Genomic DNA, 27,746 nt, shown 5'->3' on the forward strand with positions numbered 1-27,746 from the left:
TTATTCTACAATAACTACTTGTTGCTGGAAACTATTACTGCTGGTGCAAAAACCGGTCACTAGAAAAATACTGAATATGAGGCCATTATATGTAAAATGCACGTTGACACAACAGATACAATAACCCTGTACGTAACAATTAAATGTTTTGTGAAGCTAATAATATTCACTTTTATGAGCCTGTGTCAAAAAAGGTGTTGATAAATCTCTGTAGCTGTTTTTGATTCTGTACATGATGGTGTTATTGGATTGCATTATACTGTAGGTGGTCCTTTGAGTTTTACTACAACAAGATGTGGACAAAAATCATCATAGGAATCATGAATCATGAAATAAGTGGTATGTGTGGGTTGTGTTTTTGAGAAAAAAAACATATGTATAGGCAGCTCTATATTTCTAGTATTACAGGAAGTTGATAAGTAAAGAACTTGGGAAAATGATAGACCTGTTATGTTCAAGTAAATATGGTAAAAACTGTTTGCAGTTCACCCTCATCTTATTGATTTTCCTGATGTTATAATGTGCTGTATATCTGATAGAGCGACATTTCAAAGTAGGATTTTAGGAAGTTGAAAAATGTATAATGTAAAACATATCAGTCACTGACACATTAAATTAAGGTGGCAATACAATCTGACTTGGCTCTTGGGGATGGCATATATGCTGCACCACAACATCATATCAAGATAGAAAACCTAACAACAAGATAAATTTGATAAATATTGTATTAATAACAGCAGAGTGAGGAGAGAACGTAAGTGTGAGCGTCTTTAAATTAGGCCACCAAATCAATGCAATTTTTGGTGAATTACAACTATCTCTAATCTGACACAGCAACTTATTTTAGGATCCCTCTTTTCTCCTTACTGCTGGGCAGGCTTTAAGCGTTATGCATTATGTGAGCACATTATGCAGTCAAAGGCAAAATAAAGTAAAAATAGAAAAGCGGTATCTAAAAAAATAGTATAATGTGTTGTGATTGATTAAGAATGAGTCATTTTGCCTGACAGGGATCCGATTCAACTTGCATTTAAACTGAATCTGTTATTGAATGAAAACTGAACAGCTATGTCAGAGATGTTGCCCTTTCAAAAAATAAAGATAAAAAAACACGAGTCACTGTCCTGTGAAACCATATTTTGGCCAGTTCCTGACAAGGCTGCTTACTGCACTATGTGCTGTGTCTGTCACACGGTGTCACTGTTGACCACTAAAGCCTGATGCATCTCTCTGCTGGAATCCATGACACACCCATTTGTAAAGGGTGTAGGACACAGCTTTCTGGAAGATATGCTTTTTATTCTTAAATTAACAACACGGCCCTAAGAGGCGTCATAAGATATTTTGTCAGGTCTTAAAAGTCTACAAAAACAACACATGCTTTTAGAATCCGGAGCATTGTTTCCTGAAGACGAAAGGATGCATTTTTGGACCACTGTCATTGTCTTGTGTGCAGTATGGCCCTGCGCTTTGTCTGTGACACGGTACTCCATAGCCGAGGAGATGGAGAGGGGCTCTGTAGTGGCTAATCTCGCTGCGGATTTGGGACTTGAGCCTGGAGGTTTGGCACAACGAGAGGTAAAGCTTGATATTTTCCATAACAAAAAATATCTAGATGTCAATAAAAAAACAGGGGAGTTGTATATCGTGGAAAAGATGGACAGGGAATATCTTTGTCCGACGAAAACGACCTCCTGTTTTCTAAAGCTTGATGTTGTCATAGAGAGCCCTTTGCGTATCTTCAACATTGAACTTGGAATAACGGATATAAATGATAACGCTCCACATTTTCGAAGAGACCGAGTAGAGCTCGATGTTTCAGAATCGGCCACTCCGGGAGAGAGATTCTCCCTGCCCAATGCTGTGGATCCAGATGTTGGCATTAATACAATTAAAACATACAAACTCAGTGTCAGTGAACACTTTACCATTGAAATTCAAACGGGCAGCGATGGAACTCAGTATGTTGACTTGGTGCTGACCAAGTCTTTAGACAGAGAGGAGAGCGCGGTTCATAATTTAATCCTGACTGCTGTGGACGGCGGGGTCCCTGTGCGCTCCGGCACTGCCAGTATTATTGTTAGGGTACAGGATACAAACGATAATCCTCCTCGGTTTGACAAGCAGACATACACAATTAACATGACAGAAAATTCACCGATCGGAACATTAGTGATGAAGCTTAACGCTACAGATCTTGACGAGGGTCTAAACTCAGAGATAGTGTATTCATTCACTCTTTACACGTCAGAAAAAACGCAAGATGTATTTGCATTGAATCCTACCACAGGGGAGATAACCGTGAAGGGTACTATTGACTATGAAGATATGAAATTTTATGAGATGCACATCGAGGCCAGAGACAAAGGGACCCATCCCTTACTGGGGCAGAGTAAGGTAGTCGTCCAAGTGACAGATATGAATGACAATTATCCGGAAATTACCGTACAGTCTGTTAAAAACACAGTGGATGAGAACATCCCAGCAGGAAGTGTCGTTGCTCTGGTAGACATAAGTGACAGAGACACTGGTGAAAATGGAAAGGTCAGCTTATCCATAAACCAGAACCTGCCCTTTATGCTAAACAAGTCATCAGATAGACCCATGCATTACAAACTCATAGTGTCTGAGCCATTAGACCGCGAATCAGTGCCTGAATACGACATCAGACTGATCGTGACGGATGCAGGAACGCCGCCTTTATCTGATAATGAAACAATAACGGTGCATCTATTGGATGTCAATGACAATGCGCCACAGTTCCCTCAGTCATTTTATACTATACGTGTAATGGAGAATAACGCACCCGGGGCCCTGCTCAGCTCACTGACTGCCTTTGACCCTGACCTCCATGAAAACCAGTATCTAGTTTATTTCATCCTGGAGAAGGAGATAGCCAACACCTCCATGTCCATGCTGTTCTCCATCAACCCAGAGAACGGTAATCTTTACGCACTAAAAACTTTTGACTATGAGATCGAGAAGGAGTTTCTTTTCCACATCGAGGCCAGAGACTCTGGCTCTCCTCCACTCAGCAGCAACGTGACGGTCCACATCATTATTGTGGACCAGAACGACAACGCTCCGGTTATCGTGTCTCCGTGGCGCGCGCACGGCTCGGTGGTGGAGGAAAAGATCCCCAGATCCACCGATAAAGGATCTCTGGTTTCCAAGGTGATAGCCCTGGACACAGACTCGGTGCACAACTCTCGGATTACCTACCAGTTTCTGCAGGTGACCGACGCCACCTTGTTCAGTCTGGACCAATACAACGGAGAGATCCGGACTATGAGGATGTTCAGTTACAGAGATCCGCGCCACCAGAGACTGATTGTTGTTGCCAAGGACAACGGGCAGCCCGCTCTCTCCGCTACAGTCACCATCAAGCTGTCCACGGTGGAGACTGCCGTCAAAGCCTACTCTGACATGACTGAGGTGCCTCTGGAGTATGACATCTTTTCAGACCTCAACCTGTACTTGGTCATCGGTCTGGGCTCGGTGTCGTTCCTCCTGCTGATCACCATATTGGTCACCATCGTGCTCAAGTGTCAGAAACCCAAGCCCAGCAAAGCGGCTCCTCCCTGCAGGAACAGTGTGATCAGTGAGAGGAACTCCACCATCGCAGACTCCACTCTGGTCTCCAACGATGCCTACTGGTACAGTCTGTTTCTAGCGGAGACCAGGAAAGGAAAGCTGGTGGTTAGACAGCCTGTGCCAAAGGGCTCCAGATACATCGTGTCCAGTATACCAAGAGGTACAGGACTGACAGACACTAGTGACTCAGCGGCTTCTACTCTGCAGGTAAGAGTCCAATGCAGCATTTTGAATTCATAATTTACCAATATTAATTGACGCTTTATTTTCCAACATAGACATTTGGTGGCGACCAATCCCTATCAGAGCTATGATTGGTTTTGAGTAATATCTTAAAATAATATCTTTAAAATTCGCATTTTAAATACACAACGTGCATTTTTAATGTGCTTCATGTTAAACACATTTGTTTATTTATATGAAATGCCAAAGGTGGCGCTGTTTTCTACATAAAAAACCAGGCAATGAACGCCATGACAGTGAATCGTTGTCATTAGTGCTGAGAGGGCAAACCGGACAGCTCCGTGGTGCTGAAACGCTACGCCAAAAACGCGGCCACTCTTTTTGCGCCGATATTTACTCGGGGTTACAATGCTATGGATATGCTGAGGATCAGAGCCGTAGGAGGACATTTTAATATTATATTGGCCGAACAGCGGTGAACACGCACAAAACAATGGGGTCCTCAATAACAATGCAGTCTTGCAAAAGGTACGTGCTGCTCGTTTTTCTTCTTTCTTTTGTTCGTAACATATCGACCTCTGTGAATCATTATTCAATTCCCGAGGAGATGAAAGAAGGATCTGTTGTCGCTAACCTCGCTACCGATCTGGGCCTGGATGTTAAAACACTGAATCAGAGGAAGATGCGTCTTGACACAATTGCAAATAAGAAATATCTGGATGTGAACAAAGAGACTGGTGAGCTGTATGTTGTTGAGAAGATTGACAGGGAATACCTTTGCACTACGAAGTCTTCAGCATCTTGTTATCTTAGACTGGAAGCAATATTAGAAAACCCAGTACGAATCTTTAATATAGAAGTAGAAATTCTGGATATGAACGACAACGCCCCACAGTTTCGAAGGGACGTCATACATTTAGATATATCTGAAGCGACGCCAAAAGGGGAGAGATTCTCTCTCAGCAATGCAGTTGATCCTGATGTTGGAAGTAATACAGTAAAAACGTACCATCTGAGTGAAAGTGAACATTTTAATATTGAAGTTCAGACCGGAAGAGATGGATCGAAATTTGCCGAATTAATTCTAACAAAGACTTTAGATCGAGAGCAGCAGGCTGTTCATAATTTAATACTCACAGCTGTAGATGGAGGGACACCTGCTCGTTCTGGGACTGCAAGTGTTATTGTTCGTGTTTTGGACACCAATGATAACGCTCCTGCATTTGACAAAGTGAATTATAAATTAAAGATCATGGAAAATTCTCCCATAGGGAGCCTTGTTATTCATCTCAGTGCAACAGACTTAGATGAGGGGTCAAATTCTGATTTAACGTATTCATACAGTTTATATACGTCAGAAAAAACACAAGAAACATTTAATCTGAATCCTTCTACTGGTGAAATTACTGTTAAAGGGATGTTAAATTATGAGGATTTCAAGATTTATGATATGGAAGTTATAGCAACCGACAAAGGAGCCAATAGTTTATCAGGACAATGTACCATAAAGATCCTGGTGGAAGACATGAATGACAACCACCCAGAAATCTCTATTAAGTCATTTCAGAGTCCAGTCAATGAAAACATAGAAGTAGACACAGTGATAGCAGTAGTTAGCGTGAGCGACAAAGACTCAGGTGACAATGGAGTGGTTGACCTTCATATCCCAGATAACATGCCTTTCAGACTGAGGGAGTCCTCTGATAACTATTATGAATTAGTGGTGTCAGAGCCTTTAGACCGTGAGAAGGTTCCAGAATATGACGTCACCTTCACTGTCACAGACAGAGGTTCTCCTCCTTTATCTGACAACGAAACTATGACGTTAGAACTGCTGGATGTTAACGACAACGTTCCACAGTTCCCTCAGTCATTTTATACTATACGTGTAATGGAGAATAACGCACCCGGGGCCCTGCTCAGCTCACTGACTGCCTTTGACCCTGACCTCCATGAAAACCAGTATCTAGTTTATTTCATCCTGGAGAAGGAGATAGCCAACACCTCCATGTCCATGCTGTTCTCCATCAACCCAGAGAACGGTAATCTTTACGCACTAAAAACTTTTGACTATGAGATCGAGAAGGAGTTTCTTTTCCACATCGAGGCCAGAGACTCTGGCTCTCCTCCACTCAGCAGCAACGTGACGGTCCACATCATTATTGTGGACCAGAACGACAACGCTCCGGTTATCGTGTCCCCGTGGCGCGCGCACGGCTCGGTGGTGGAGGAAAAGATCCCCAGATCCACCGATAAAGGATCTCTGGTTTCCAAGGTGATAGCCCTGGACACAGACTCGGTGCACAACTCTCGGATTACCTACCAGTTTCTGCAGGTGACCGACGCCACCTTGTTCAGTCTGGACCAATACAACGGAGAGATCCGGACTATGAGGATGTTCAGTTACAGAGATCCGCGCCACCAGAGACTGGTTGTTGTTGCCAAGGACAACGGGCAACCCGCTCTCTCCGCTACAGTCACCATCAAGCTGTCCACGGTGGAGACTGCCGTCAAAGCCTACTCTGACATGACTGAGGTGCCTCTGGAGTATGACATCTTTTCAGACCTCAACCTGTACTTGGTCATCGGTCTGGGCTCGGTGTCGTTCCTGCTGCTGATCACCATATTGGTCACCATCGTGCTCAAGTGTCAGAAACCCAAGCCCAGCAAAGCGGCTCCTCCCTGCAGGAACAGTGTGATCAGTGAGAGGAACTCCACCATCGCAGACTCCACTCTGGTCTCCAACGATGCCTACTGGTACAGTCTGTTTCTAGCGGAGACCAGGAAAGGAAAGCTGGTGGTTAGACAGCCTGTGCCAAAGGGCTCCAGATACATCGTGTCCAGTATACCAAGAGGTACAGGACTGACAGACACTAGTGACTCAGCGGCTTCTACTCTGCAGGTATCAGTGAAATACACACATTTGTTTTTTTATTTATCATTTATCAGTGTTGAGTGGCATTTCGTTTTACACCGAAGAATGTCGACGTCATTCAGTTGAATTATTGAAGCTCGTAAAACAGTATAAATAAATCCGTTTAGACATGTCAGGAATAATCATTTTAAACATTCATTTACATTAATAAATACATTTTGATGGTGAATAGTATTAAATGCAGTTAAAAGACTCTTGCAAAACCTGAAGGCGGCGCTGTTTTGTTAGTAAGATGCCAGCCCATGAACGCCATGACAGAAAATCATTGACATCAGGGCACATCGTTAAACAACCGGGCAGCTCATTGGTGCTGAAACTCCACTCCGAAAAAGCACTCGCGGTCTCTCAGGCTGAAATATCCTCGGGATTAAAATTGAGTGAACATGTTTGACATGAGGGCCATTACTGCACAAATCTGAATTACTGGAAACGTACATTATATCGGCTCACGTGCGGTGAACACGCACATAACAATGGGATCTCTTGTAACAATGCAGTCTTGCAAAAGGTACGTGCTGCTCATTTTTCTACTTTCTTTTGTTCGTAACATATCGACCTCTGTGACTCATTATTCAATTCCCGAGGAGATGAAAGAAGGATCTGTTGTCGCTAACCTCGCTACCGATCTGGGCCTGGATGTTAAAACACTGAATCAGAGGAAGATGCGTCTTGATATCATTGCAAATAGGAAATATCTGGATGTGAACAAAGAGACTGGTGAGCTGTATATTGTTGAGAAGATTGACAGGGAATACCTTTGCCCTACTAAGTCGTCAGCGTCTTGTTATCTCAAACTGGAAGCAATATTAGAAAATCCAGTACGAATATTTAACATAGAAGTAGAAATTCTGGATATGAACGACAACGCCCCACAGTTTCGAAGGGACGTCATACATTTAGATATATCTGAAGCGACGCCAAAAGGGGAGAGATTCTCTCTCAGCAATGCAGTTGATCCTGATGTTGGAAGTAATACAGTAAAAACGTACCATCTGAGTGAAAGTGAACATTTTAATATTGAAATTCAGACCGGAAGAGATGGATCGAAATTTGCCGAATTAATTCTGACAAAGACTTTAGATCGAGAGCAGGAGGCTGTTCATAATTTAATACTCACAGCTGTAGATGGAGGGACACCTGCTCGTTCTGGGACTGCAAGTGTTATTGTTCGTGTTTTGGACACCAATGATAACGCTCCTGCATTTGACAAAGTGAATTATAAATTAAAGATCATGGAAAATTCTCCCATAGGGAGCCTTGTTATTCATCTCAGTGCAACAGACTTAGATGAGGGGTCAAATTCTGATTTAACATATTCATACAGTTTATATACGTCAGAGAAAACACAAGAAACATTTAATCTGAATCCTTCTACTGGTGAAATTACTGTTAAAGGGATGTTAAATTATGAGGATTTCAAGATTTATGATATGGAAGTTATAGCAACCGACAAAGGAGCCAATAGTTTATCAGGACAATGTACCATAAAGATCTTGGTGGAAGACATGAATGACAACCACCCAGAAATCTCTATTAAGTCATTTCAGAGTCCAGTCAATGAAAACATAGAAGTAGACACAGTGATAGCAGTAGTTAGCGTGAGCGACAAAGACTCAGGTGACAATGGAGTGGTTGACCTCCATATCCCAGATAACATGCCTTTCAGACTGAGGGAGTCCTCTGATAACTATTATGAATTAGTGGTGTCAGAGCCTTTAGACCGTGAGAAGGTTCCAGAATATGACGTCACCTTCACTGTCACAGACAGAGGTTCTCCTCCTTTATCTGACAACGAAACTATGACGTTAGAACTGCTGGATGTTAACGACAACGTTCCACAGTTCCCTCAGTCATTTTATACTATACGTGTAATGGAGAATAACGCACCCGGGGCCCTGCTCAGCTCACTGACTGCCTTTGACCCTGACCTCCATGAAAACCAGTATCTAGTTTATTTCATCCTGGAGAAGGAGATAGCCAACACCTCCATGTCCATGCTGTTCTCCATCAACCCAGAGAACGGTAATCTTTACGCACTAAAAACTTTTGACTATGAGATCGAGAAGGAGTTTCTTTTCCACATCGAGGCCAGAGACTCTGGCTCTCCTCCACTCAGCAGCAACGTGACGGTCCACATCATTATTGTGGACCAGAACGACAACGCTCCGGTTATCGTGTCCCCGTGGCGCGCGCACGGCTCGGTGGTGGAGGAAAAGATCCCCAGATCCACCGATAAAGGATCTCTGGTTTCCAAGGTGATAGCCCTGGACACAGACTCGGTGCACAACTCTCGGATTACCTACCAGTTTCTGCAGGTGACCGACGCCACCTTGTTCAGTCTGGACCAATACAACGGAGAGATCCGGACTATGAGGATGTTCAGTTACAGAGATCCGCGCCACCAGAGACTGGTTGTTGTTGCCAAGGACAACGGGCAGCCCGCTCTCTCCGCTACAGTCACCATCAAGCTGTCCACGGTGGAGACTGCCGTCAAAGCCTACTCTGACATGACTGAGGTGCCTCTGGAGTATGACATCTTTTCAGACCTCAACCTGTACTTGGTCATCGGTCTGGGCTCGGTGTCGTTCCTCCTGCTGATCACCATATTGGTCACCATCGTGCTCAAGTGTCAGAAACCCAAGCCCAGCAAAGCGGCTCCTCCCTGCAGGAACAGTGTGATCAGTGAGAGGAACTCCACCATCGCAGACTCCACTCTGGTCTCCAACGATGCCTACTGGTACAGTCTGTTTCTAGCGGAGACCAGGAAAGGAAAGCTGGTGGTTAGACAGCCTGTGCCAAAGGGCTCCAGATACATCGTGTCCAGTATACCAAGAGGTACAGGACTGACAGACACTAGTGACTCAGCGGCTTCTACTCTGCAGGTATGTCCCCAATGAGCAAAGTTGATCTTGTATTTCTCAGACTACACAATCTAACTGTCTTTTATAAGATTCTTATGGTAACAAAGTTTTGTCATTCGTCAAACAAATTGATAATCTGCGTTACTTGCAGCAACGTCTACAGTGATCAATAATCTTAATAATGACATCTAATATTGAGTTGTAGGCTACCTGGATAGTTTCTGCTGCTGCATCTTAACTGTAAGGGGTGGCGCTGTTAACTCGAAAAACTCCCAGACCATGAACGCCATGACAGTGAGTCTTAGCCTGTGAGGTCGACGTTGAAAAAGACGGACAGCTCCGCGGTGCTAAAACTCGTAATAATGCCAAGCAGCACTATTTAGCCGGTAATTGCGCTGACATTTTGGGGGGATTCGAGCTGAATGGATATGTTTTTATCGAGGACTTAAAATCAGTTTTACACATCAGCGGAAACATGTCTTATATCGCCTGACGCGCCCCGAACGGTAAACCCGCACACAACAATGGGGTCCTTTTTAACAATGAAGTCATGCAAAAGGTATGTGTCGCTCCTTGTTCTTCTTTCTTTCGTTCATTACGGATCGACATCAGTAACTCATTATTCAATACCCGAGGAGATGAAAGAAGGATCTGTTGTCGCTAACCTCGCTACCGATCTGGGCCTGGATGTTAAAACACTGAATCAGAGGAAGATGCGTCTTGACACAATTGCAAATAAGAAATATCTGGATGTGAACAAAGAGACTGGTGAGCTGTATATTGTTGAGAAGATTGACAGGGAATACATCTGCCCGGCAAAGTCGTCTTGCTATCTTAGACTGGAGGTAATATTAGATAACCCAGTACGAATCTTTAATATAGAAGTAGAAATTCTGGATATGAACGACAACGCCCCACAGTTTCGAAGGGACGTCATACATTTAGATATATCTGAAGCGACGCCAAAAGGGGAGAGATTCTCTCTCAGCAATGCAGTTGATCCTGATGTTGGAAGTAATTCAGTAAAAACGTACCATCTGAGTGAAAGTGAACATTTTAATATTGAAGTTCAGACCGGAAGAGAAGGATCTAAGTTTGCAGATTTGATTTTAAAACAGACTTTAGATCGAGAGCAGGAGGCTGTTCATAATTTAATACTCACAGCTGTAGATGGAGGGACACCTGCTCGTTCTGGGACTGCAAGTGTTATTGTTCGTGTTTTGGACACCAATGATAACGCTCCCTCATTTGACAAAGTGAATTATAAATTAAAGATCATGGAAAATTCTCCCATAGGGAGCCTTGTTATTCATCTCAGTGCAACAGACTTAGATGAGGGGTCAAATTCTGATTTAACGTACTCATACAGTTTATATACGTCAGAAAAAACACAAGAAACATTTAATCTGAATCCTTCTACTGGTGAAATTACTGTTAAAGGGATGTTAAATTATGAGGATTTCAAGATTTATGATATGGAAGTTATAGCAACCGACAAAGGAGCCAATAGTTTATCAGGACAATGTACCATAAAGATCCTGGTGGAAGACATGAATGACAACCACCCAGAAATCTCTATTAAGTCATTTCAGAGTCCAGTCAATGAAAACATAGAAGTAGACACAGTGATAGCAGTAGTTAGTGTGAGCGACAAAGACTCAGGTGACAATGGAGTGGTTGACCTCCATATCCCAGATAACATGCCTTTCAGACTGAGGGAGTCCTCTGATAACTATTATGAATTAGTGGTGTCAGAGCCTTTAGACCGTGAGAAGGTTCCAGAATATGACGTCACCTTCACTGTCACAGACAGAGGTTCTCCTCCTTTATCTGACAACGAAACTATGACGTTAGAACTGCTGGATGTTAACGACAACGTTCCACAGTTCCCTCAGTCATTTTATACTATACGTGTAATGGAGAATAACGCACCCGGGGCCCTGCTCAGCTCACTGACTGCCTTTGACCCTGACCTCCATGAAAACCAGTATCTAGTTTATTTCATCCTGGAGAAGGAGATAGCCAACACCTCCATGTCCATGCTGTTCTCCATCAACCCAGAGAACGGTAATCTTTACGCACTAAAAACTTTTGACTATGAGATCGAGAAGGAGTTTCTTTTCCACATCGAGGCCAGAGACTCTGGCTCTCCTCCACTCAGCAGCAACGTGACGGTCCACATCATTATTGTGGACCAGAACGACAACGCTCCGGTTATCGTGTCTCCGTGGCGCGCGCACGGCTCGGTGGTGGAGGAAAAGATCCCCAGATCCACCGATAAAGGATCTCTGGTTTCCAAGGTGATAGCCCTGGACACAGACTCGGTGCACAACTCTCGGATTACCTACCAGTTTCTGCAGGTGACCGACGCCACCTTGTTCAGTCTGGACCAATACAACGGAGAGATCCGGACTATGAGGATGTTCAGTTACAGAGATCCGCGCCACCAGAGGCTGGTTGTTGTTGCCAAGGACAACGGGCAGCCCGCTCTCTCCGCTACAGTCACCATCAAGCTGTCCACGGTGGAGACTGCCGTCAAAGCCTACTCTGACATGACTGAGGTGCCTCTGGAGTATGACATCTTTTCAGACCTCAACCTGTACTTGGTCATCGGTCTGGGCTCGGTGTCGTTCCTCCTGCTGATCACCATATTGGTCACCATCGTGCTCAAGTGTCAGAAACCCAAGCCCAGCAAAGCGGCTCCTCCCTGCAGGAACAGTGTGATCAGTGAGAGGAACTCCACCATCGCAGACTCCACTCTGGTCTCCAACGATGCCTACTGGTACAGTCTGTTTCTAGCGGAGACCAGAAAAGGAAAGCTGGTGGTTAGACAGCCTGTGCCAAAGGGCTCCAGATACATCGTGTCCAGTATACCAAGAGGCACAGGACTGACAGACACTAGTGACTCAGCGGCTTCTACTCTGCAGGTATGACCAATGTTAAATTTTCCCCTGTAAGTTGTAGTGTTTTTTTTTTTTATATATATATCATTCAACTTGCGATTTCCAGTCGCATTGTGTTTGTAGCACAAGGTTATTAACAAAGCTTGGGAAAATGTACCAACATAATTCTTTTCAACTATATTTGCAGTAGTCACTGATCCCAAGAATCGGCTCTACATTTTGAAATATGGGGGCTTTCATGGTATCACATTTTAAATACATAACCCTGCAATTTGCACAGAGTGTCGCTGTTCTCTCAGTTAAACACTAACCGAGGGTCGCCATGACAGGGAGTCATTGTAAAAGCAGCAGCGCATCAACCAGTCGGACAGCTCCGTGGTGCTGAAATTTACATTAAGGCGAGAAAAAAACAACTTACCATTTCCACGAGTCAAAACATCACCGGATTTCAATTTTCATCGAATAGATTGCAAGGTGTAGATAGCGAAGTTGTAAATTAAGGGATACGCTCCATATCGACTGACGTGCTGCACACGGTGAAAATAACAATAATACAGTCCGATGTAACAATGCAGTCACGGAAAAGGTACGTGGCGCTTGTTACTCTCTTTTCTATCCTTTGTCATGCAACTGCCTCAGTCACTCATTATTCCATACCGGAGGAGATGAAAGAAGGATCTGTTGTCGCTAACCTCGTTACCGATCTGAGCTTGGATGTTAAAACACTGAATCAGAGGAAGATACGTATTGACCTTATCGCAAACAAAAAATATTTGGACGTGAACAAAGAGACTGGTGAGCTGTATGTTGTAGAGAAAATTGACAGGGAATATCTTTGTACAAAAACGCTGACATTGTGCTACTTAAAAATGGAAGTAATACTAGAAAATCCTTTGCGAATATTTAACATAGAACTCGAGATTTTGGACATGAACGACAACGCCCCACACTTTCGACGAGAAGCCATACATTTGGACATATCTGAGTCAACACCTGCTGGGGAAAGATTCTCATTAAGCAATGCAGTTGATCCTGATGTTGGAGGCAATACAGTAAAAACGTATCATCTGAGTGACAATGAACACTTTACTATTGAAGTTCAGACCGGAAGAGATGGATCGAAATTTGCAGATTTGATCTTAACAAAGACTTTGGATCGAGAGCAGCAGGCTGTTCATAATTTAATACTCACAGCTGTAGATGGAGGGACACCTGCTCGTTCTGGGACTGCAAGTGTTATTGTTCATGTATTAGACACCAATGATAACGCTCCTGCATTTGACAAAGTGAATTATAAATTAAAGATCATGGAAAATTCTCCCATAGGGAGCCTTGTTATTCATCTCAGTGCAACAGACTTAGATGAGGGGTCAAATTCTGATTTAACGTACTCATACAGTTTATATACGTCAGAAAAAACACAAGAAACATTTAATCTGAATCCTTCTACTGGTGAAATTACTGTTAAAGGGATGTTAAATTATGAGGATTTCAAGATTTATGATATGGAAGTTATAGCAACCGACAAAGGAGCCAATAGTTTATCAGGACAATGTACCATAAAGATCCTGGTGGAAGACATGAATGACAACCACCCAGAAATCTCTATTAAGTCATTTCAGAGTCCAGTCAATGAAAACATAGAAGTAGACACAGTGATAGCAGTAGTTAGTGTGAGCGACAAAGACTCAGGTGACAATGGAGTGGTTGACCTTCATATCCCAGATAACATGCCTTTCAGACTGAGGGAGTCCTCTGATAACTATTATGAATTAGTGGTGTCAGAGCCTTTAGACCGTGAGAAGGTTCCAGAATATGACGTCACCTTCACTGTCACAGACAGAGGTTCTCCTCCTTTATCTGACAACGAAACTATGACGTTAGAACTGCTGGATGTTAACGACAACGTTCCGCAGTTCCCTCAGTCATTTTATACTATACGTGTAATGGAGAATAACGCACCCGGGGCCCTGCTCAGCTCACTGACTGCCTTTGACCCTGACCTCCATGAAAACCAGTATCTAGTTTATTTCATCCTGGAGAAGGAGATAGCCAACACCTCCATGTCCATGCTGTTCTCCATCAACCCAGAGAACGGTAATCTTTACGCACTAAAAACTTTTGACTATGAGATCGAGAAGGAGTTTCTTTTCCACATCGAGGCCAGAGACTCTGGCTCTCCTCCACTCAGCAGCAACGTGACGGTCCACATCATTATTGTGGACCAGAACGACAACGCTCCGGTTATCGTGTCTCCGTGGCGCGCGCACGGCTCGGTGGTGGAGGAAAAGATCCCCAGATCCACCGATAAAGGATCTCTGGTTTCCAAGGTGATAGCCCTGGACACAGACTCGGTGCACAACTCTCGGATTACCTACCAGTTTCTGCAGGTGACCGACGCCACCTTGTTCAGTCTGGACCAATACAACGGAGAGATCCGGACTATGAGGATGTTCAGTTACAGAGATCCGCGCCACCAGAGACTGGTTGTTGTTGCCAAGGACAACGGGCAGCCCGCTCTCTCCGCTACAGTCACCATCAAGCTGTCCACGGTGGAGACTGCCGTCAAAGCCTACTCTGACATGACTGAGGTGCCTCTGGAGTATGACATCTTTTCAGACCTCAACCTGTACTTGGTCATCGGTCTGGGCTCGGTGTCGTTCCTCCTGCTGATCACCATATTGGTCACCATCGTGCTCAAGTGTCAGAAACCCAAGCCCAGCAAAGCGGCTCCTCCCTGCAGGAACAGTGTGATCAGTGAGAGGAACTCCACCATCGCAGACTCCACTCTGGTCTCCAACGATGCCTACTGGTACAGTTTGTTTCTAGCGGAGACCAGGAAAGGAAAGCTGGTGGTTAGACAGCCTGTGCCAAAGGGCTCCAGATACATCGTGTCCAGTATACCAAGAGGCACAGGACTGACAGACACTAGTGACTCAGCGGCTTCTACTCTGCAGGTATGAAGAAAAATAACCACTTTACAATTGTTACACACAAATGTAGGCTACAAAGTGTATGTACATCAAGTTCACTCTTAAGTGACCATAGTGGTCATGGGCTTACTGTCATGTCAGCGCGTGTGAATTTGTGATCTCTTCTGCACTCATTTAAATTTATCAGACATAAAGAGTTAACAACTACCTTAAATGAATCATGCACCACACAGAAAATTTTAAACTTGCACATTATAACGTGTTTTTTAAGTCTTCTTGCACTTGCTGGTGCCTGGTTTATATTTGTTTTTTGTTGTATTTCATTAACTGTAATAAGTAACTTTATAAATAATCTATACTCTCTCTTTTCTAAATAGAGTTTATTTCTTGTAAATAGCTTCGACATTTCTGCATAGATTAGTGTTTGGAAGTATAAATTAGGCAAGATTTGGGGTAAAGAGACATTATATTAGATAAAAAGTAACTATCAGTAGCACTTAATGATCAACAACGCGGGCAGGTTTTATTTAATCATGTTTGGCATTGTTTTTACGCACAGACAACCGTGCGTAAAACTCTCCCAACATGAAGAAAAGAAGATACCAATATAAATACTATAGGCCTTTACAATCAACTATATACACGTATGACAAAATTCAGACAAACAAGCAAAAGGTTTATCGGTAAATGCAACTATATAGTAAATTAAAAGTGAAAATTAGTGTTCGGATATTCAGAATTCCACCTCCAGACCAGGGAATCACAGTTCAGAAACAAGAAATGAAAACGTCACTAAAAACTTATTTCGAGCCTCTTAAACAGCGATTGAAATACACTTACGCTGTGGTTTAGTTTAAAATAAGATTAATTTGTGTTTTAAGAACATGGCAAGATTCTCACAACACTTTTTGTGTCGCTGTTCTCCACGAAAACACACTCACCGATGAGGTCATCTTTTTCGCGATAGTTCATTGGAGAACGGACAGTCAGAGATTGTGTCACGTGAACGTCACTCTTCATGCAAGTGTGAAGAAACGGTTCGACTCAAGATCCTCGTTTCGTTTGTTCGTTCAGAAGAGGACGATTTAACAACGTTTCTGTACCTTTCTAGCTTGTAACCACGGAATCTGCACAATGGCGCATCATGTCCGACAGCTGTTTGGGAGGGGGTACGTTTCCGTATTTCTCTTTCTTTCTGCCATCATAAACACGGTATCCACCGTCACCCATTATTCTGTTCCCGAAGAAATGGAGGAAGGATCTGTCGTTGCCAATTTAGCAACTGATTTGGGATTAGATGTGAAGACTTTAATTAAAAGGAAAATGCGCATGGACGTTGTGGGCAATAAGAAATACCTTGACATCAATAAAAACACGGGAGAGCTGTTTATTTTGGAAAGAATAGACAGAGAGTTTTTATGCCCGTTAAGGACAACTACGTCGTGCTTTCTTAGATTAGACGCTTCAATTGAAAACCCAATACGAATGTTTAATATCGAGGTGGAAATCACGGATATTAACGACAACGCTCCTCATTTTCGGCGTGGAACGATGCATTTGGACATCTCTGAATCCAGCTCCGTTGGAGAGAGATTCTCTCTGAATAATGCTGCAGACCCAGATGTAGGAACGAATTCTGTGAAAGATTACCATCTGAGCTCAAGTGAACATTTCTCCATTGAAATTCAGACCGGGAGAGATGGGTCTAAGTTTGCTGATTTGATTCTGAAAAAAGCTTTAGACAGAGAGCAGCAGGCTGTTCATAATCTGATACTCACTGCTGTGGACGGGGGAGTCCCCACCCGCACAGGTACAGCCAGCATCATTGTTCGCGTGCTTGATGTGAACGACAATGCCCCTTCATTTGACAAAGACAACTACGTGGTAGATGTGATGGAAAACTCCCCGATTGGCAGTCTAGTAATCAAACTGAATGCCACTGATTTAGATGAAGGATCTAATTCTGATATTGTTTATTCATATAGTTTGTATACATCAGAGAGAACACAACAGATGTTTAACCTCAATCCAGAAAATGGTGAAATCAGAGTGAAAGAGATGATAAACTATGAAGATCATAAGCTTTATGAAATGGAGGTTATTGCCAGGGACAAGGGGCCGAACTCCTTATCTGGACAGTGTAAATTGACAATACAAGTGACAGATATGAATGACAATCATCCAGAAATATCCATTAAATCATTTCAGAGTCCGATAAAAGAAAATGAACCGATAGACACAGTGATAGCAGTAGTTAGTGTGAGCGACAAAGACTCAGGTGACAATGGAGTGGTTGACCTCCATATCCCAGATAACATGCCTTTCAGACTGAGGGAGTCCTCTGATAACTATTATGAATTAGTGGTGTCAGAGCCTTTAGACCGTGAGAAGGTTCCAGAATATGACGTCACCTTCACTGTCACAGACAGAGGTTCTCCTCCTTTATCTGACAACGAAACTATGACGTTAGAACTGCTGGATGTTAACGACAACGTTCCGCAGTTCCCTCAGTCATTTTATACTATACGTGTAATGGAGAATAACGCACCCGGGGCCCTGCTCAGCTCACTGACTGCCTTTGACCCTGACCTCCATGAAAACCAGTATCTAGTTTATTTCATCCTGGAGAAGGAGATAGCCAACACCTCCATGTCCATGCTGTTCTCCATCAACCCAGAGAACGGTAATCTTTACGCACTAAAAACTTTTGACTATGAGATCGAGAAGGAGTTTCTTTTCCACATCGAGGCCAGAGACTCTGGCTCTCCTCCACTCAGCAGCAACGTGACGGTCCACATCATTATTGTGGACCAGAACGACAACGCTCCGGTTATCGTGTCTCCGTGGCGCGCGCACGGCTCGGTGGTGGAGGAAAAGATCCCCAGATCCACCGATAAAGGATCTCTGGTTTCCAAGGTGATAGCCCTGGACACAGACTCGGTGCACAACTCTCGGATTACCTACCAGTTTCTGCAGGTGACCGACGCCACCTTGTTCAGTCTGGACCAATACAACGGAGAGATCCGGACTATGAGGATGTTCAGTTACAGAGATCCGCGCCACCAGAGACTGGTTGTTGTTGCCAAGGACAACGGGCAGCCCGCTCTCTCCGCTACAGTCACCATCAAGCTGTCCACGGTGGAGACTGCCGTCAAAGCCTACTCTGACATGACTGAGGTGCCTCTGGAGTATGACATCTTTTCAGACCTCAACCTGTACTTGGTCATCGGTCTGGGCTCGGTGTCGTTCCTCCTGCTGATCACCATATTGGTCACCATCGTGCTCAAGTGTCAGAAACCCAAGCCCAGCAAAGCGGCTCCTCCCTGCAGGAACAGTGTGATCAGTGAGAGGAACTCCACCATCGCAGACTCCACTCTGGTCTCCAACGATGCCTACTGGTACAGTCTGTTTCTAGCGGAGACCAGGAAAGGAAAGCTGGTGGTTAGACAGCCTGTGCCAAAGGGCTCCAGATACATCGTGTCCAGTATACCAAGAGGTACAGGACTGACAGACACTAGTGACTCAGCGGCTTCTACTCTGCAGGTATGAAGAAAAATAACCACTTTACAATTGTTACACACAAATGTAGGCTACAAAGTGTATGTACATCAAGTTCACTCTTAAGTGACCATAGTGGTCATGGGCTTAATGTCATGTTAGCGCTTGTGAATTTGTGATCTCTTCTGCACTCATTTAAATTTATCAGATATAAAGAGTTAACAACTACCTTAAATGTATAACGCACCACACAGAAAAATTTAAACTTGCATATTATAACGTGTTTTTTTAAGTCTTCTTGCACTTGCTGGCGGCTGGTTTATATTTGATTTTTGTTGTATTTCATTAACTCAAATAAGTAACTTTATAAATAATCTATACTCTCCCTTTCCTAAAGAGATCTAATTTCTTGTTATTAGCTTCGACATTTCTGCATAGATTTTGTTTTGGAAGTAGGAATTAGGCAAGATTTGGTGTACAGAGACATTATATTAGATAAAAAGTAACTACACTGTTGTCCATAAAGTTGGAATAAAATGTTTTTTACCTCTTCTCATGAAATGATTGTGACAATGTGATTTATTCTTGATAAATAAAGTGTATATTTTCTCAACTTTATTGATCAAACTCTTCCAAACATATCACAGTGAAATTTAAACCACAATTAACCTTTGCAAACTGTGTATTCAGGCTTTAACAAAATTGGGGGTATTGAACAATTATTCCAACTTTATAGGCAACAGTGTATCAGTAGCACTTAATGATCAACAACGCGGGCAGGTTTTATTTAATCATGTTTGGCATTGTTTTTACGCACAGACAACCGTGCGTAAAACTCTCCCAACATGAAGTAAAGAAGATACCAATATAAATACTATAGGCCTTTACAATCAACTATATACACGTATGACAAAATTCAGACAAACAAGCAAAAGGTTTATCGGTAAATGCAACTATATAGTAAATTAAAACTGAAAATTAGTGTTCGGATATTCAGAATTCCACCTCCAGACCAGGGAATCACAGTTCAGAAACAAGAAATGAAAACGTCACTAAAAACTTATTTCGAGCCTCTTAAACAGCGATTGAAATACACTTACGCTGTGGTTTAGTTTAAAATAAGATTAATTTGTGTTTTAAGAACATGGCAAGATTCTCACAACACTTTTTGTGTCGCTGCTCTCCACGAAAACACACTCACCGATGAGGTCATCTTTTTCGCGATAGTTCATTGGAGAACGGACAGTCAGAGATTGTGTCACGTGAACGTCACTCTTCATGCAAGTGTGAAGAAACGGTTTGACTCAAGATCCTCGTTTCGTTTGTTCGTTCAGAAGAGGACGATTTAACAACGTTTCTGTACCTTTCTAGCTTGTAACCACGGAATCTGCACAATGGCGCATCATGTCCGACAGCTGTTTGGGAGGGGGTACGTTTCCGTATTTCTCTTTCTTTCTGCCATCATAAACACGGTATCCACCGTCACCCATTATTCTGTTCCCGAAGAAATGGAGGAAGGATCTGTCGTTGCCAATTTAGCAACTGATTTGGGATTAGATGTGAAAACGCTTAAGGGCAGAGAAATGCGCATAGATGTAATAGCAAATAAAAAGTATCTTGACATCAACAAGGACACCGGAGAGCTGTTTATTCTAGAAAGGATTGACAGAGAGTTTCTGTGTCCCTTAAAGACATCTACATACTGCTTTCTTAAGTTGGATGCGACGATTGAAAACCCAATACGAATGTTTAATATCGAGGTGGAAATCACGGATATTAACGACAACGCTCCTCATTTTCGGCGTGGAACGATGCATTTGGACATCTCTGAATCCAGCTCCGTTGGAGAGAGATTCTCTCTGAATAATGCTGCAGACCCAGATGTAGGAACGAATTCTGTGAAAGATTACCACCTGAGCTCAAGTGAACAGTTTGCACTCGAAATTCAGACCGGGAGAGATGGGTCTAAGTTTGCTGATTTGATTCTGAAAAAAGCTTTAGACAGAGAGCAGCAGGCTGTTCATAATCTGATACTCACTGCTGTGGATGGGGGAGTCCCCACCCGCACAGGTACAGCCAGCATCATTGTTCGCGTGCTTGATGTGAACGACAATGCCCCTTCATTTGACAAAGACAACTACGTGATAGATGTGATGGAAAACTCCCCGATTGGCAGTCTAGTAATCAAACTGAATGCCACTGATTTAGATGAAGGATCTAATTCTGATATTGTTTATTCATATAGTTTGTATACATCAGAGAGAACACAACAGATGTTTAACCTCAATCCAGAAAATGGTGAAATCAGAGTGAAAGAGATGATAAACTATGAAGATCATAAGCTTTATGAAATGGAGGTTATTGCCAGGGACAAGGGGCCGAACTCCTTATCTGGACAGTGTAAACTGACAATACAAGTGACAGATATGAATGACAATCATCCAGAAATATCCATCAAATCATTTCAGAGTCCGATAAAAGAAAATGAACCGATAGACACAGTGATAGCAGTAGTTAGTGTGAGCGATAAAGACTCAGGTGACAATGGAGTGGTTGACCTTCATATCCCAGATAACATGCCTTTCAGACTGAGGGAGTCCTCTGATAACTATTATGAATTAGTGGTGTCAGAGCCTTTAGACCGTGAGAAGGTTCCAGAATATGACGTCACCTTCACTGTCACAGACAGAGGTTCTCCTCCTTTATCTGACAACGAAACTATGACGTTAGAACTGCTGGATGTTAACGACAACGTTCCACAGTTCCCTCAGTCATTTTATACTATACGTGTAATGGAGAATAACGCACCCGGGGCCCTGCTCAGCTCACTGACTGCCTTTGACCCTGACCTCCATGAAAACCAGTATCTAGTTTATTTCATCCTGGAGAAGGAGATAGCCAACACCTCCATGTCCATGCTGTTCTCCATCAACCCAGAGAACGGTAATCTTTACGCACTAAAAACTTTTGACTATGAGATCGAGAAGGAGTTTCTTTTCCACATCGAGGCCAGAGACTCTGGCTCTCCTCCACTCAGCAGCAACGTGACGGTCCACATCATTATTGTGGACCAGAACGACAACGCTCCGGTTATCGTGTCTCCGTGGCGCGCGCACGGCTCGGTGGTGGAGGAAAAGATCCCCAGATCCACCGATAAAGGATCTCTGGTTGCCAAGGTGATAGCCCTGGACACAGACTCGGTGCACAACTCTCGGATTACCTACCAGTTTCTGCAGGTGACCGACACCACCTTGTTCAGTCTGGATCAATACAACGGAGAGATCCGGACTATGAGGATGTTCAGTTACAGAGATCCGCGCCACCAGAGACTGGTTGTTGTTGCCAAGGACAACGGGCAGCCCGCTCTCTCCGCTACAGTCACCATCAAGCTGTCCACGGTGGAGACTGCCGTCAAGGCCTACTCTGACATGACTGAGGTGCCTCTGGATTATGACATCTTTTCAGACCTCAACCTGTACTTGGTCATCGGTCTGGGCTCGGTGTCGTTCCTCCTGCTGATCACCATATTGGTCACCATCGTGCTCAAGTGTCAGAAACCCAAGCCCAGCAAAGCGGCTCCTCCCTGCAGGAACAGTGTGATCAGTGAGAGGAACTCCACCATCGCAGACTCCACTCTGGTCTCCAACGATGCCTACTGGTACAGTCTGTTTCTAGCGGAGACCAGAAAAGGAAAGCTGGTGGTTAGACAGCCTGTGCCAAAGGGCTCCAGATACATCGTGTCCAGTATACCAAGAGGCACAGGACTGACAGACACTAGTGACTCAGCGGCTTCTACTCTGCAGGTATAAATGGCCGCTAACCTTAAGTAAACACTCATTCCCAACTTTTGTGAGTGAGTTTTGTGAGGAAAAACATCTTGCATAAGGTAGTTCACTGTAATATTTCATGAGTGGTAGGTAGGCAGTGTATTTTTGCACTTAATTCGAGTTCAAGCAAAAAATAATACAGTTTGTAGTTTAGACAGTGAGAAACAACTTTTTGCTGTTCTTCTGATTTTTTCTGTGCTTGCGTTTCTAACTAAAAATGATTCCCAGTCTTAATCTTCTTGTGTTTGACATCTTCACAAATCACCATTAAATACATAACATTTCACATTATTCAATTTCTCTCTATGGTACTGTAAAAAATTTTAATGTTTGTCTTTTAACATTGAAACGGTATCTACTAATGATAATTATGAGCCCAAATTCCTACTATTACCCTCATCAGAAAATCAAAGCAAAAACAAGACATTCAATGAATGACTTAAATTGATCGCAAAATGAACCAGTGAAATAACAAATGTAAAATTTAATTGCAACTGACCTGAAGAAAAGATAAAAAATGGCACCTCCACTTTAGAAAATATCCTGCAGCTGTCCGTATTTAACATTCTGCCTTAGTTTTACAAAGCAATACTTGCAAAGATGGGCGTTTCAATCATAACTGCTTCAGACTTTTTTGTGTGACTTGGGCTTGTGGCCTATATAGAGCCCATATGACTTTTTTTCAAACATTGAAAGTCTGTGAGTAAAGACTGTGATGCTTAATAATCTGATCTTTTTCTAGTCTTGGGTTCCAATACGCACAACAAGCTCACACAACTGCTACACTGTGCATGAAATGTGCAGAATGCTGAAACTACTGCTTAAAGGGACCTTTTTTGCCAGTGTCATTTAAATATTCAATGCAAGCATGTGAATATTATCTATCTATCTATCTATCTATCTATCTATCTATCTATCTATCTATCTATCTATCTATCTATCTATCTATCTATCCATCTATCTATCTATCCATCTATCTATCTATCTATCTATCATGGTAAGTATCCTGCTAGAAGAACAAAGAACTGTAAAGCTAAATGTAAACATGTTTTAACCCACTTTCATAGAGCAGATTGTAACAAGCTGCAGTATCCGTTATAAAGGCTCACACTAACTACGTCTGTTATATTTTTCAGAGATAACATTTCATTCATAGCTCGACATGAACTAGGATACATACATAAATAATCTTTTTTTTGTGCTTGCAATAACCTGACCATTGAATTGCTTTTTTTTCTCCCCACTCTAAAGTACCCTAAATGAGGGAAGTCCACTCTGCAGCTGGAGGTATGCAGGAGTCTCACTCCCCCGGCCCAGACACCCTTTTCTGAATGATGTTACAGAACTTAGTGTTTCAATTGTTTTTGTGATCTTTTCTTTTTTGTTCACAACGGATTTTTTTTTGTTTAGTCTGTCTTGTTTCATTTCTCTTGGAGAAGGAGATTTCTTTTATTGCAAAGGGTCACTCAGTTGACATCACATGCAGTTTGCCAAATCTCCTGTGTTAACTGCTTCATGCCTACAATTTCTTCACAGTTACTGCTATAACAGTCTCATCCTTAAAGCCCACTAAAACTTGTCTACGCAGTATAACTACCACAGTTGTTAACTCTACTTCTGTCATAATTTCAGGATTATGTCCCCTCCCCAAAGTATTTTAAACAATTTTGACAGAAACTATATATAAAACATGGCCCTGATAATTTTGATTGACTCTATGGGACAAAGGCATTAGGCCATAATAATCATAATGGATAATATACTGAGTCTGACAATCTGTGGTCAGTTTTGCAGACAAGTAAAAGTGGGGATCCAGATGACGTAGAATTAAAACTGTCCTGTCCTAGTCATTACTTTTGGTGAACAAAGTGAGCATCAAGTATATCCAGTCCCTGAGCCACTCAGCTGTATTCTAGGCTCATAGGGTAATAATCTTTAAAACCAAAACAACATTAACACTCCACTTTACTTTAACTGACAATGTGGCTTTGCTTTTTCCACAATTTGGCTTTTGCTGTTAATGCACTTGCTAAGAAAATATCGACATGTCTTTAATTGAATCACTATGTTCTCAAAAGGATCCTGTGCATGTGAAGATTAATTTGTGCTCATCCCGTACTGACCCATCCACTAATATATTTAGAGTGTATCTTATTTCTATACGTGGAATTGGACTGTGTCGTTTCTGTATGATTATGTTGGGTAAAATTGCAATTCTAGTGTAACTGACTTCACTCAGACATAGAATAACACTTTTGAACTTTCTGTCTGTTGTAGTGTGAATTGTGACCTAATTCTTTGTGCAGGCGGGGCGCAAAGTGAAACCAGTCACTCAGTTACCTAGCAACCACTCTCCCTCACATAATCTTGGAGCATGGCATTCATTGATAGACCCGCCACCTCACCACTACATGTTCAAGGATCTGTCCAACCCCTCCACCCACTCTGTCTTCTGCCTGAAGCCCCTGACAGACGTCGGCTGCATGAGATGTGTCAGTTTGGCCAGTCACAAGACTGCGAGTGCTGTGGTTCTTTATCTAATGGTCTTGTCTCGTTGGCAGGCATCCACCACCAGCAGCAGCAGTTCCACATAAGGCCACATCTCCAGCTGTGTTTGAATGACGTCGACAGGAAAGCTAAACAGAGGAAGGAGAATCCTCTGCCCATAAATCCCCTCATGTCCTTCCTGCTCAGCCTGATCCTCGTTCCTCACAATGTGTAGTTGTCATGCTTTAACACCAAAAGTACTATGGTGGCTAATGAAGGACACAACGCCTCTCCCCCCTCTTTTTTTAAGCACATGAAAAACCAAATCAACAATGCCTTTCTGTCCATTCAATATGCATGAAAAGACTGCATGGCTTCAACCACATTCCAATACGTTCATACGAAAAAAATCAAGAGGATAAAATCTCAAAGAAGCAGACTGTACAAAAATTTGCACCTGTGGATATACAAAGAAGCCTCAACAAGGACAACTAGAGTGGACGTGGGGATGTTGAAATGCCTTTAAGAGACTGTTTTCCCTCTCTAAAAATGAATCCCATGTTGGATATTACATTTTTTAACCTCTGTGCTTTGTCATGCTCCATAACAGCATCGATGTATTATATACAAGTTATCTAACAAGTGAAACAGCACAATTAATTAAATGTCCAAAAAAAGCACCAAGCTAAGATGAAGTATGAAACAAAAGGGAATCAATATTTTATAAATGTAGTAGCTTTTAGTGGTTTTATGTTTTGTACTTGACTTTGTGCTTGATATGTGAGCTCGGCCTAAGCGTATGAACGAGAGTGCTAAGAGATTAAATTAAGTTAAACAGTACATCAAATAGATGAAGGTGAGGCCTTTAGTCATTATGTATCTGCCTTTCAGTTGTTTTTGCATGGATCAATCAACGTACTTTGATAGCTCTAGATATTTTACGATATTGAGCAAACCATTTTCTGTAGTTATGCATCACTCTTAAGTGTTTTTCAAAATAAGATGGAAGAGTACATTTTAATGGAACCGCACTGAATAAATACAACAGCATAATACTTTTGTCCTAAGATCTTCAGAGAGGGTCAACAGATCTATAATCTCCTATGAATTACTTTTCCGAGTATCTAGGCAAGAGAAAAAATGACAGACAGCAGTGGGACATATCTATGGATTCAGAAAGTTGAGTGACAGTGTACATGTGCTTGAATGTTATGTTCACTTGGACATTACTGGAGAATATGAGTCAAGGGGATTTATGTGAACACAAGTGAACTCGATGAGTCTGAGAATGGATTGATTAATATCTCTTTATGACTACTGTATATACATCACTAACATGACCATGTACTTTCAATTTTTTTATTTTTAAAACAAAACTCTGAGTGTGCTTTAATTTCAACGTGTTCTGAGATTGTGTTAGAAGTTGAAAACTGAACATGAAGACTTAATGTTTACTTTACAATATTGAAACAACATAGTTGTGGGTTAAAGCTGTATTCATGTGTATTACTGACTATTGTATGTATCTGCATATGCAACACATAAATAGGGATAAAGATATGACTGGCATATACATATATCTGTGAATATGCCTTTCTTTTTCAATTCCAGTGCTGAAGTTTTTAAAGTGAACAAAAATGGGACCTCCTGTGCCATCAGATTTATGGGCCAACCAGTATGTGAGAATAATCAGACGTTATGTGGTCAAACTCTTTAGCACAGTTATAGTATAAAGCTGTAATGTTTTACAGGCAAACATATACAATAAGTGCTTTTGTACAGTGGTACTTTTATGTCGCAATATATAGTAACTTGTGTAATGTGAGATTACTGTATGCAATGGTCTGATCTGTATGATCTATTAAATACAAAAACAAAATGGAACAACAAATGGAACATGAACTTCTGAATCTCTTGATTTTTACATCAAAAGGTGTATCATTGTTTTGGGACAGTGTTATTGTATTTTTTTTTTAACAAGTTTAAAAAGCAAGTCAACCTTCAGTGAAACTACTCTCAAAGAAAATATTTGTTAACATCCTAATGGATATAATGGATAAAGTTGAAGGCATGCTAACTGACTTTCTAAAACAAATTACAAATCTGACCTCAGAACGGACTCAATCTATGTGTAAGACGTTCCTGTCCAGTAATTTTCTTGAGTGCATACATTGCAGTCAAGTTTGAGATTTGTTGATTTTGCTGATTGGCTTTCCAGCCCCTTTAAAGGGTATGGACAGCTGCACTGCATCATCAACTGATGAAGATGACATTATGGTGGAACAGTGGACAGAATCAGGCTTAACACAGACATGTAAGATGGTGTCATAAATATATACAAGTATTAAAATGCCAAAAAAAAACTCAGACAAAAAATCTTTTCCTCTGTACTGAAGGACAAGGTGTTATGTTAAGGTATATGTGTATAGATACTTACTTGCTGCACAATATTTCAATTTACTGTCAGAAAATGATCTACTTGCTAAGGTATTAGTAGGTAATGTTGTATGGACCTTTAATGTGCA

The 27,746-nt window shown here is 42.2% G+C and overlaps 7 protein-coding genes across 7 annotated transcripts; all 7 read left to right on the plus strand.

Annotated features, from left to right (window-relative positions):
• Positions 1–1,419: 1,419 nt before the first annotated feature.
• pcdhb (protocadherin b) lies at positions 1,420–3,834 on the plus strand. The gene has a single exon (XM_070837350.1). It carries the CDS (start codon positions 1,420–1,422, stop codon positions 3,832–3,834), a length of 2,415 nt encoding a protein of 804 aa, XP_070693451.1.
• Positions 3,835–4,270: 436 nt separating this feature from the next.
• Positions 4,271–7,103, plus strand: LOC139207614 (protocadherin alpha-C2-like). Its single transcript, XM_070837351.1, has 2 exons — positions 4,271–6,679; positions 7,062–7,103. The coding sequence occupies exons 1-2, from the start codon at positions 4,271–4,273 to the stop codon at positions 7,101–7,103; spliced, it is 2,451 nt and encodes an 816-aa protein (XP_070693452.1).
• Positions 7,104–7,185: 82 nt separating this feature from the next.
• On the plus strand, positions 7,186–9,609 carry LOC139207615 (protocadherin alpha-C2-like). The gene has a single exon (XM_070837352.1). It carries the CDS (start codon positions 7,186–7,188, stop codon positions 9,607–9,609), a length of 2,424 nt encoding a protein of 807 aa, XP_070693453.1.
• Positions 9,610–10,097: 488 nt separating this feature from the next.
• LOC139207617 (protocadherin alpha-C2-like) lies at positions 10,098–12,506 on the plus strand. The gene has a single exon (XM_070837353.1). The coding sequence runs from the start codon at positions 10,098–10,100 to the stop codon at positions 12,504–12,506; it is 2,409 nt and encodes an 802-aa protein (XP_070693454.1).
• A 539-nt stretch (positions 12,507–13,045) lies between these two features.
• Positions 13,046–15,439, plus strand: LOC139207618 (protocadherin alpha-C2-like). The gene has a single exon (XM_070837354.1). It carries the CDS (start codon positions 13,046–13,048, stop codon positions 15,437–15,439), a length of 2,394 nt encoding a protein of 797 aa, XP_070693455.1.
• A 1,104-nt stretch (positions 15,440–16,543) lies between these two features.
• LOC139207619 (protocadherin alpha-C2-like) lies at positions 16,544–18,958 on the plus strand. Its single transcript, XM_070837355.1, has one exon. The coding sequence runs from the start codon at positions 16,544–16,546 to the stop codon at positions 18,956–18,958; it is 2,415 nt and encodes an 804-aa protein (XP_070693456.1).
• Positions 18,959–20,301: 1,343 nt separating this feature from the next.
• On the plus strand, positions 20,302–26,909 carry LOC139207620 (protocadherin alpha-C2-like). The gene is made up of 3 exons (XM_070837357.1): positions 20,302–22,710; positions 23,986–24,021; positions 25,296–26,909. The coding sequence occupies exons 1-2, from the start codon at positions 20,302–20,304 to the stop codon at positions 23,995–23,997; spliced, it is 2,421 nt and encodes an 806-aa protein (XP_070693458.1). The 3' UTR covers positions 23,998–24,021; positions 25,296–26,909.
• The last annotated feature ends 837 nt before the right edge of the window (positions 26,910–27,746 follow it).

The sequence above is a fragment of the Pempheris klunzingeri genome, chromosome 9 (genome assembly GCF_042242105.1).
Source record: "Pempheris klunzingeri isolate RE-2024b chromosome 9, fPemKlu1.hap1, whole genome shotgun sequence".
Classification (NCBI taxonomy): domain Eukaryota; kingdom Metazoa; phylum Chordata; class Actinopteri; order Acropomatiformes; family Pempheridae; genus Pempheris; species Pempheris klunzingeri.

Excerpts from the sequence above, each read along its gene's own strand:
- pcdhb (XM_070837350.1), top strand. The coding sequence starts at position 1,420 with ATGCATTTTTGGACCACTGTCATTGTCTTGTGTGCAGTATGGCCCTGC.
- LOC139207614 (XM_070837351.1), top strand. The coding sequence starts at position 4,271 with ATGGGGTCCTCAATAACAATGCAGTCTTGCAAAAGGTACGTGCTGCTC. Across the intron at positions 6,680-7,061 it reads CAGCGGCTTCTACTCTGCAG|GCTGAAATATCCTCGGGATT; the intron begins GTATCAGTGAAA and ends GCGGTCTCTCAG.
- LOC139207615 (XM_070837352.1), top strand. The coding sequence starts at position 7,186 with ATGGGATCTCTTGTAACAATGCAGTCTTGCAAAAGGTACGTGCTGCTC.
- LOC139207619 (XM_070837355.1), top strand. The coding sequence starts at position 16,544 with ATGGCGCATCATGTCCGACAGCTGTTTGGGAGGGGGTACGTTTCCGTA.
- LOC139207617 (XM_070837353.1), top strand. The coding sequence starts at position 10,098 with ATGGGGTCCTTTTTAACAATGAAGTCATGCAAAAGGTATGTGTCGCTC.
- LOC139207620 (XM_070837357.1), top strand. The coding sequence starts at position 20,302 with ATGGCGCATCATGTCCGACAGCTGTTTGGGAGGGGGTACGTTTCCGTA.
- LOC139207618 (XM_070837354.1), top strand. The coding sequence starts at position 13,046 with ATGCAGTCACGGAAAAGGTACGTGGCGCTTGTTACTCTCTTTTCTATC.